General features: G+C 29.7%; 2 protein-coding genes across 2 annotated transcripts; both read left to right on the top strand.

The window, feature by feature from the left end:
- On the top strand, positions 1,860–2,906 carry LOC109359788. Its single transcript, XM_019604484.1, has 4 exons — positions 1,860–2,005; positions 2,078–2,198; positions 2,302–2,472; positions 2,745–2,906. Exons 1-4 carry the CDS (start codon positions 1,860–1,862, stop codon positions 2,904–2,906), a joined length of 600 nt encoding a protein of 199 aa, XP_019460029.1.
- Positions 8,331–9,052, top strand: LOC109359113 (uncharacterized protein At4g14450, chloroplastic-like). The gene has a single exon (XM_019603642.1). It carries the CDS (start codon positions 8,461–8,463, stop codon positions 8,734–8,736), a length of 276 nt encoding a protein of 91 aa, XP_019459187.1. The 5' UTR covers positions 8,331–8,460; the 3' UTR covers positions 8,737–9,052.

Consider the following 12,023-nt stretch of genomic DNA (forward strand, 5'->3'; position numbering starts at 1 on the left):
ATCTTCTAAATTTAATTGATCTACAACAATATCATTTTTTCATACATCAATTTTCATACAAGTTAACAATAAAATAAACTAGTTATTAGAACCAAAACTGATAATGCAATAAAAAACATTACATGTATGAAAAAAATAAAAAATGAAATAGTTATTAGTTGTGCATCATCATCATCTTCTAATTCTATGTGGTATGTGCCTATGTGGGGTTCTTTAAAATTACATGTATCAACCGGCCGGTTCAATCAAATTTCGGCCGGTTCACTGGTTTTGACACGGTTCACCGGTTTTTCACTGGTTTACACCAGTTTTGATGCTTAGTCGGCACAACACTTATTTCGTACCGGTTATGGGACCGGTTGACCGGTTCTCCGGTTGAACCAGCCGGTCCGAACCGGTTTTAATAACATTGATAGTAACATTATATTTTAATATTGCATAGGTAATCAAATTCCTTTTATTTTTAAATAAATCACATACATTATAGAGTTAATTTGTTTTATCATCATCTTATTATATTTGATCGTTTAACTTAGTTGATTAATGTGTATAATGTCATTTTTGTAATTGATCCATAAAATTTGAGTTTTTATATTTATTTAGACATTAAAAATATAATTATTTATTTATCAATATAATTATAATTGTGCATTAAGTTTCCAATGTTAAATAATTGTGTATTATGTTCAATTAATCATGCATGTTATGCGATCAGAATAAATCAGAATAAATTATACATTAATTAATCCAAATGTAAAACATTAATGAGTAGATATTACTCAATTAATATTCCATAAATTCATTAAATATAATACTGCAAATTTATATTTCATTTTTGTAACTGATTCATAAATTCAAACAACAAATTGAATTAAATATTAATATTCCGAAAATATATTATTTACGGCAAATTTATATCAATAATAAACATTGGTTAAAATTAGCGAAATATAAATAATTTAATCAAAATATAAATCAAACAAATTAATTATCACAATCAAATCAAATTGCTTTAATATTTTGATTGTCACATCCTATTAAAGATTAAATAGAAATTAATCCAAAAACGCAATGAAAAATCAAATCACAAAACTAATAAGCTGATTTTCACATAGACACAAGCAAACTTGAAGAAGATTATTTTCAATCTTAAAGATTTTAAGTAAGTGAACTACGATTTTGTTTTATGCTCAATCTCTATATGCAATTACTTTATTTATTTGACACAATTTTTGCATCTTGAATTTTAATCAGTGACGATATTATCACATGTACTCTCTAGGAAGCCCATGTCATGAAGTTTTTAACTACTACAACAACCAAAGACTTGGTGAACCAATGATTATTCTCTTAACTCATGCTAGAGTTAAGGAAGGACAAGGTAATTGTTATATTTTAAGCAATACTTATTCTTATTGTTGCATTATAAATTTGTAATTTTTATTGTTTATATTGTTAGGTAAGTACCCACCCAGTCTAAGCAATTCCTGGTGTGGTCAAAAGTATTGATTGATGAGGAAATTCCAGATATTTACAAGTACAAGGATAGGTACATTGTTTTTTAAAAAAGATAATTTTGTTTCTTTTAAAAAAATATGTTTGACATTGATTCCAAGTAAAATTGCTACTCATTAAAGGTTTTTATTTTTGTAGTTTTTCAACTATCAGTTTGTCATCTGACACATTGAGCCAATGTAATAGCCAATTGTCACAATATTCTAACTTATCTGATGATGATCGATTTTTGTATAAAGCTGAGGTAAATTTATGTTATATTACCCATTTTCTTATGAGTAATGTCCTCATCATATTTTTAAATTGTGTAGGAAATTACTTGTGTTACTATTGGGACAACTACGATGTTTATTGTTGGGAAACAAGGATGGTATTATGATGGATGTATGAAATGCACTAAGAAGTTTGAGGTTAAGGATGGTCCTTTCACCTGCAAGTGCGAAACTTATAATCAGAGGTCTACCCAAGGTAAAACTGTTTCAGTATATAGGTATATAGGTTTAATACTTAAATTGTGATTTTGTCAACATGTCAGTCTCTTATGGTTTGATTTATTTTTTAGGTACAAACTGGATATTAAGGTTATTCACCTAAATGGCAGCGGAAGATTTGTCTTCGGGGATCGCCAATGTGCTGACATCATTGGAATTCCTGCATCCGAGCTCCGAAACCAGATGCTTGCTGTATGTATTTTTACATATATGCATTTATATATATCCATGTCAAGAAAAATTAAAAAACTGGCCAAATACCTATATACTTTATTAATGGTTCTTTAATTTTTAGGAAGGGGAAGATGATCCAAAGGCATTCCTACTCATTCTTGACACGCTCCTCGCAAGGACAATGGCTCTCAGAGTAAAAGTGCAGTCATCCTACAATCAATCCTCTGTGATAAGACTATCTGAAAATCCAATTCTGATCAAGACTATAGTTGATCAATTTGGAATATTAGAGGTACATTCATTCAATTAATGCATTAGTTTATTTATAAATAAATTTAGTGTACATATTTTTGGATTGACATTAATGGATTTTTTACATGTTATTAACCAGGGTACAACGTCTGAGGAAGTAAAAGGAAAATGTCAAAGGAAAATGTGATGTCAATGAAATCATTTAATATGAATCTATGAGTGCAATCAATTATTTTGTACAATGTTTGAGGTGCAAAGGTAATTCCACTAATAAGTGTGATACATTTACATTTTTTCCACTTGCATGGGTAGTCTGTATCTGTCACTGCTGATCATGATCCAGACAACCTTCAAGTTGTAACTCCAGCCAAGAGGATGTCCGATGACTTAGACTTGGACCTACTACAAAGCCCCCTCTATAAATCCACTCAATTGTCATCCTCCAAGGTGACAAAGCATATCAAGACTGAATGACTAAATTCAAATATGAAAAATTATGTACAACCTTTTTGAGGACTAGCTTTTTGAGAACTACAACCTTTTGATGCATCATAGTAGGATGTATAACCTTTTTGAGAAGTACCTTATGATGCATCAGAGTATGATGTATATTTTGTGACATCCAACCTTACCGCCCACAAACTTGCTATGAACTACCTTATTATGTTACTATGCACTCCTACCAGAATTTTATAACACCCAAGTTGTTAATTATAAGTACCATATATGTTACCTCACATAATTAAACAAGATAAAAAACCTCTTTTCACATGTACGTAGTTACTAGCAACACATCATTGACTAATCACCTCTTAAGAAATTCCGTCCGTGATTTTATACCTTCAACAAAACATATTTGACTAACATTATTACTTACATGAACACTTTGTTATACACACTTTACATATATTTTAGATAAACCAATTTATCTTTGCTAAAACATAAGTTGTTAGGTCTTAAAACTTATCTTTAATAAGCCATAGGATCTTAGGTAACATGATATTAAACCATGTCCATGTGATATATCCTTTGTAACCGGAGCATCATGTCTCACTATGGATTTATTACTAACATCATTATATTACTAAAATAGAATTTTACCTTCAATTTTTTTAAATTTATCAAAACTTAGTATTGAGATCACACATATTTTATATCTATAATAATATATTTCTATAAAGATTATATATTACTAAACAATTTATTTTGGAAATAAATTTATTAAAACTTAGCGTTAAGATCAGACATATTTTCTATCTATAATAATATATTTCTATAAAGATTATATATTATTAAACGATTTATTTTGGAAAAAAAATCATGATGTTTCCCAAATGAATTAAGCCTAATATTAATTTGTCTTTAAAAGGTGATGAATGTTACTTAACTCACCATATTTTGTGTAATCATATATTTTCATGTCTATATTATATATATACTTGATAAATATTTGTTTGAACAAATAGTCAGCCGCAAGTAACGAAAATGACAGTCTATTACAAAAAATGGAATTGCATAGACATGGAAGCTATGGTACGTATTATAGAATAGATTGCCTAACTTTATAAATTTTTCTATTGAACTATCTCTAAATCCATTTCAATTTCAACTTATAATAACACCAATTTATTAGTACATGACAAGGATGGTAAACCAATTTCAACTTATAATAACACCAATTCAAGAGTTCAAAGCAAAGAGAGATTAAAGATATTGATACATGACAAGGATGGTAAACCACTGAACACCAACAAATGTGGTTTATAAAGAAGTTTTCCAAAATCAATAAAAGATATTCTACAACTTATTTTACATTACGTTCCCAAACTTTTCTTCTTAAATTTTATTTTTAATATAACAGATTCATTATCATTTCATTAATGAAGATTCTCCATCAACAATAAAATACATACAACCGTTTTTATGAGGTAATCTTCAATATCCTTTTCACTAACAAATTATGATGTATTTCTATAAATAAATTCATGTAATACACATTACCATCCATGTGAATACACGGATATCTTACTAGTTGAATATAAAACACAATGCCCAGTTTTATTGAATATAAAACACAATGCCGAGTTTTATATAAGTGCTGGGCGTCATGGGCTCAGAAAGGAAGATGTTACATGTTAGTGACTACTTAAACGAAGTAGCACATAAGGATTTTCTCCTTTAATAGAAAGAAAAATATTTCAATTTTGTTGTGTTTTTATGACAAATATGTTATTTTGTTATAGTTAAAAGGTCATTATATATTAAATTTTCTGGTTTTTCAAAGACGTAATATAGAGCATAACAACAAGTTTACCTCACACTGGAGAAGAGGTGTCGTTACTGTGAAGAGCCCTTGATGCTCTTCTTCTTCCTTAAGCAAAGGGGTAGTATATATAAAAGGACCATAGTCACAATGCCTAGGGTATGACTTATAGGATCACCCCACAGAAAAAGTTACGTTTACTTGTTCATTGCTGAAGCAAAGTACACTGAGGCTTCATTAGAATCATTGTACACACTTCATAAGCCTACAAATTCAAAACCTTGCCATCAATAAATCATTACCTTCTTAATGAATAGCATCGAACATTACTTTTTAAGACGTTAAATAGAAGAGTAATAATCAATAGACTTAATCTTCAATTTTGTACATTAATCAATATATTGAGTTGACCCAGTTTTATGTCGAAAATTGTAAGGCAATGATCATTCAGGTTTGGGTTTAACTTAATGAGAAACCAAAATAATTAGTCAGGATCGGTCCATAATAATCTCATTCCACAATACCCTTAGTCTAAATTACTTGCAGATTGTAATAAGCTCATAACAACAAATTTAGATCCTCTCTAATTTTGGATGAGTTTGTGACACATAACAAAAAATAATTTTTAATATGATTTTAAGTTATTTTCAATAGAAATGAAATAAAATAAAAAATCATATTTTTCCTCATTTTCCCGGTACTAAACTTTTCATTATTAAGGAGGAGCTTAGCCCAACTTCATAGGGATATTAAACTTATTCAATATTGGAATTTAATTGAAATGACTATAACGTTGATATATATTAATAGCACTTTTAACGAATATATACTATAATTAAAGGTAGAGTCAAAGCATTACACTGTGTAGAGTTATGCATATAAGTCCAGTTTAACGGCCTTAGAATAAACGCTGAGTCAAGAATAATACGTGGACGTTGTAGCCATTTAGAAAATATTGCAATTCACTTGCTGTCATTAACCAACACAAAGATATAAACTCAAAATCTTTACATGAAGTAGAGATAAGTTTTATTGGTAGATAAACAATAAAGGATGAAGTGTAATACACCAGCAAACAAGACCCAACATCACAGTTTGTGGTAGATAGGTTTTTCAAGTATTATATCTAGGGGTGGCAATATGGGCTTGGCTCGTCGGACCAGCCCGTTCGGATGGCTATTTTTAGCGGGCCGGACTGAGGATTTTAGCCCAAAAACCCATTTTCAGCCCGTTTTTTAGACGGACCAAGACGGGCCGGGCTGGCCCGACGGGCCATTGTTAAAAAATAAAAAAACTAAAGTGTGTGACACTGTGCTGTGCGAGGGGCGTGGCAACTGGTTTCTTCTTTAGAATTTACAAGTTTTAAGCTAAGATGTTATGTTGTTATTGTAATATTATAGACTTATGTTTATGATTTTTTGTTTTAAAAGACATCTATCAAGTTTGTTGATTATTTTTTGTCTAAAAGTTTTAATTATGTACATTTTTAAGGGAAAACGGGCCAGCCCGTCAGCCTGCCAGCCCTGCAAAATATGGGCCGGGCTGGCATTTTGAGCCCTTTTAACAATACGGGCCGGGCCGTGACAGCCCTTATTTTGGCGGGCCAATGGCAGGTTGGGCCGGGCCGGGCCAGCCCACATTGCCACCCCTAATTATATCATATATTCAACTCAAAAGTTGACAAAACCCTTTAAATTTTATGTGTTTTGTAAGTAAATGTTACAAACTATTTTTTTTTCTTAATTAATCCTTAAATTTTAATTATTGGTGAAATTAGTCCTTACATACGTAAAATTTCAAATTATTAACAATAAAATTGAAATTAATACATGGTGTAAACTATTTTGAACTCTATGTTGTTTGATGGCTTAGAGTTTTCGGCAGAGCTCCCTCTATGCACAGTAGTTAAGAGAAGATTTGCACCAAATCAAGGCAATGATGGCAGTATGGAAATGGTAGAAATTGGTCATACTGAAGAGGTAATGATTCCAGAAAAAGGTAGATGAGGTTAGTATTAAGGTACTGTGTGCTTGAATATCTCTTGCTATAAGTTCATAGGAATTGCTGGTAGACATATTGTTATCAATTTAAAATTTTATTATAGTAGGGACCAATTTCACTCATAGTTAAATTTTAAGAAGTAATTAAAATAAAAATAGCTTGCAGTATTTACTATCAAAACACATAATATTTAAGGGGTTTTATGAACTTTTCCTTATATTCAATTTCTATCATGGGTATGAAAAAGTTAAAATAATTAAGTGTTTAAAAAATTAGTCTTTAGGTATCTGATAAAGAACACTCTTAATAAGAAGTCACTAGAACTCACTAGAAGGGATGAGGCAGTTAAGTTGAAATTCAGGATCTTCATCAAAATTAAATGCAAACAAATGCAATTAATTCTTCAAAAAAAATGGAAACATTATTTTCATCCTTAAAAATTAACAAAATTAGATTATTTTTGTGTGGAAACTCATAAATTTTATGTCTTTTACAAGTAATTATTATAAACTATTTTTTCTTCTTAATTACTCTTAAATTTTATTAGTTGGTAAAATTGGTCAATTTGTAAATGTATTGTTAAATTATTAGTTAACTAATAATGAAATCTTGCAATACACTCACAATACTATCAATGTAATAATACATATTAGATTGATATAAGAAGGAAATCAGCAACAAAATATAAAATTAATTGAAAAGAAGATTATAAGTAAATTTGAAAATTAAAAATGATTGATGTAGTAATATTGATACGTATAAAAATTAAAATTAAATAATACTAACACTCGAGAAGAAAAAAATTAACATTGACATTTATATATAAATTAACATTATCTTTATATATGAATCAATTTTACAAACAAATATATTTTAACGAGTAAATAAGAAGAAGAAATAGTATTTCATGACTTCTTGTAAAATATATAAAATTCCATGTGTGAGAAGTTATATTGTTTAAAGAAATTATATATTCAGCGAAAAGGATACGTACAATTGTGTATACATGACAAGGCCTATAGTTCGTATATTGATGGTTTCAGTCAACATTTGATAAACAAACTTATATGATTCTTTATTTGCTTCTTTGAATAGAGGTTTAATATAATCTAGTCTTCGAAATTTTTTATGTATATTGATTCAATCTCTAAAAATCAAACAATCATGTATTAAATTTGTTCTTTTGAAACATTTCTATGAATAATGTTTAGATATTTTTGTCCTCAAGAGACACTATTTTAACTCATTTGTGATATTGGAGCATTAAGTTACATTTTTAATTTTTAGGATCAAATAATATACACCAAAATTCATTAAGAAAACTACATATTTCATCTCTCTTAATTAGATTCTTCACGGTGCAACACATAACTTAAAATTAGCAATGTCAATGTCTTTATATTTGAACTATTATGATACAATAAAATTTACAATTTAAATAGTAATTGAATACATTTAAAATCCAAAAAAAAGAAAGTATGGTTTGTGAGACCAGCCAAGCCATGCTGTGTGCCAGCTATACCAAAGCTCCTAAGCCGAACCTCACTTTGACCAATTGACCCTTTCAGATTCCGAACGTGTGCATCTCACACACCACACCCCTTTCTTATATTATATATATAATCATCATCACCATTATAAACATTAACAATAACAACAAAACTCTTCTTCTATTTAACTCTCATTTTTCTCTCACTTTTCTCTCAATCAATCAAAAACTTCAAAACACTCATTCTCTTCACCGGAAAACATTTCATCGCCGCCATGGCAGATCCCAAGAAGCAGCACCAGCCAAGTCGGTTGCAGAAGCGTGCACCATCATCGTTGCAGATAAACCGCGAGGTTGAATGGAACGTAGCTATCCCCTTGCTTTCTCCGCTGGCGTCGTCGCCACCACCGCTTCCGGTGGAGACGAAGGCACAAGAGCCGAAGCCAGCTGAGACGGAGAAGGTGGCGGTGACGTTCAAGAAGTGGCAGCACCCGGCGGCGCCGTTCTGTTATGAACCGGCTCCGATGGTTCCTTCGTTTGTTCCTGTGTAGATAGAAAACATGAAGATGAAGAAGAAAAAAGCAAGGGTTGAAGGAAAAAGTTATTAGAATATGAAGATCTAACTTTTTTTATTTTTGGGAAAGGTTTTATGTTATTTTGCATACAGGGGATATGAATATGAACATCAACATAGTCATAAACCTAGTATGTTTAATTTTTACTTTTATCTTTTTTAGCCTTTCCTCTTTTTTTATTTTGGGCATAAAATTAAACTTATGCATAGAAATATATAACTTGTTTTCTTTGCCTTTGCACAATATTTCTCTGTAAATTGGTATAAAATTTCAGGCATATAGTCGTTGTTAATCTTGTATTTTTTTAATTTTTATTTCTGGCTGAAGAATCTTTTATTGATATGTGTGTGGTGTTAAAGGTTCAAGGTGAGGAATCTTACATGTGGTGGTGGTCTCGTTTCCCAACACCATCATATCTTATCTGGTTCGCAACAAATTATTAAATATAAATCTGAGTTAGATTAGATATGGAGGAGTGTTATATGTGATTAGATGAGCAACAGAAATGAATGGTAGATACATATAAATTCTTACACTAAAAAAATAATGATTTTGAAGTTATTAATCTAGTTCTTCACTTTATATTTCAGCCTTTTTGATAATTTCTTTCCTCTACCATAGACAGCATGAAAATTGGTATAAGCTCCGAGAATCTGACATTCAAACCATCTATACGGGTGTATTTGGTAATCAAGTAGTCGCATGTAACTTATCAACAAGTTTGAAAGAAAAAAGTTATTTGTTGATATTAGACAAAATACATGGATTAGTTGAAAAGTTATTATTAAAAAAAGTACATATAATCTTACCCTATTAGACTGGAGCATTTGACCACATTTTTATATATTTGATAGATGAATTCATTTCTATTAGAAACTAGTTTATATTATACTTCACAAGTTATGTGAGCATATAACTATTATCAATTACTTTTGATTCAATAAATGAATCTATTAATTTTTAACTTATAGCGCATAGTTTTTCATCCATACTATTAAAATGTGAACATGGATAATATTATTAATAAAAACAATAAATATATATATATATATAAGCTTTATATATTATTATTACATTATTTACTATTCTTATTTAATAAATGTTAAGATTTAAAAAAAATAATAAAAAAAAATAGATAATATGGTAATTATATATAAATATTTAGAAACACATAGATAAACTCATTTTCAGCATGAGCTCACAGGACTTATCGAACAAAGAGCGTGTGCATATTTGGAAGCCCGGGATTGGGCAAAATGAACTCCACATTCTGAACTCTGAAGCCTAGCTTTGACCCCTTAAACATTCCTGATTTTCTGCCAAGTTCCAATGCTTTTCATTACCCTTAGCAATGTTTTTTTGTGGGATTTGAACTAAGAAATCAAGACCAATCAATCTCTAAAAAATGAACAACTTTTTGATTCTATGGCTGTAGAGCAACTTCATTAACTGCCACTTTTGATCTAGAACAGCTCAGCATTTATGAATATTGACTCCTAATTGTGCCATCTACTATGTGCTAAAAGCACATGTGGTGTTCAGAACATGAATGAAACAAGACATATCTAATCCACGTGCAGTGGGGGATACACATAAATGGTTTTGCTGCCTACATATATTACCTGCTTCTGTCATCACAACTTAGCATGATGTTACAGATTGCCCATATTTTTTTATTTAATTTTTGCTAATGTTAATTATCATACTTAGTTAAACTTAGATGGATTCCTCTCTATGTAGTTATTGAATATTAAGATTATGAACTTACTTAGAAACACTTAGATACTCTATTATACTTAATACCATAATTGAGGACCACATCTCCTAAAAAAGTATGTCTTTTCATATACCAATAATTAAAATAATAATTAATTATTATACTTTTAAATTAAATAAAAAATTTCCAACCAATAATAACAAACGTGTATCATATTGAGTGACACATTTTTCATATAACATATGTGCTCCTCAATCTTACACCCAAATGATTTATCATAAAATCAATTTGTGTCTAATCAGTCTTTGCTTCTTCACTATGCAAATTGAGCAATATTGTATAAGATTTACCAATTAATCTAATGATAAAATGACCCTTACTGTAAAGTGCTCATGTATTAGAGGATCCACGTCCATTTGTGCCCCTTTTTTTAATATTGAAGGATTGATTTGATATCATTTTAAGATCAAATAGTTAGACCGAAAAAAAAACACTATTATCCTGATATTATCCGAGTTAAAAGTAAGGCAAATTGTTAATGAAATTCTGGTGCAGTCAAAGACAAAGGGTTTTGAGGCCCACATTATTTAAAGTAACAAGCATGTGTTTTGATTAATCCCATTTGAATGGCCAAACTCAAAAGGGAATGAAAGAAGCAAGGTAGTGGCAAAAGTTTATACCTCACAAGATTCAGAAATGCTACTTGCTGATACGCAAAAGCAATGTTCCGTGCCTTTCTTTTTCTGTCTTTTGTCTTTGGATGGCTACACCGAAAACCAGTGTTTTCAATTATGTTTCTCATTATTAAGCATTTCATGTATTATCTTATTTCTTAAATTAATCACTTTAGCAAGTAATGCAAAACATAGTTTTAAGTTTTAACCACCCAGAGTGGTTCTATTGGTAAAATGAGGGTTAGCAGCTACAAAGCCTTATTTTATAGGTTACATGGATTAATGCTATAATAAAAGTGATAATGTCACATCATGGAATAGAGACTGGTCTTGGAATTGCTTTGGTTAAGGTCTCCAAATCGATATATGAAGAATTAATCAACAATATTTTAACAATTACAAAAATATAATTAATAATAAGGAAAATACTAAAAACGTATAATTATTCTAATGAATATTAATAATTTAACAAATAAAAAATGTAATTTCTAAAATTTCTGTTGTGGATATTAATATTTAACAATTAATAAATAAATAAGGAAATCCTTGATTCATTCTAGTTTCCTAATAAAATTCATAATAATATATACAAAGTAGTTTAATTATCAACAAAGAGTTAGTGTATGACCCACTAGAAGATGATCAAAATCACTAAAATATTAGTGATTCAACTTATTGGATGACTATGATATTTCCCAAAAATAGAAGTTCTTTATCAATGGAGGAATAACATTACCATTCTTGATTAATAAAATACCAAAGTCTTATAAGCAACACTTGTTGAACGGATAGTCACACACTCTAAAAGGTATAAATATTTATTTATATGGTGATGAGATATTATGGGTAACACAAAAAAAGTGGGTTAATTA

Source organism: Lupinus angustifolius, chromosome LG11, assembly GCF_001865875.1.
Source record: "Lupinus angustifolius cultivar Tanjil chromosome LG11, LupAngTanjil_v1.0, whole genome shotgun sequence".
Classification (NCBI taxonomy): domain Eukaryota; kingdom Viridiplantae; phylum Streptophyta; class Magnoliopsida; order Fabales; family Fabaceae; genus Lupinus; species Lupinus angustifolius.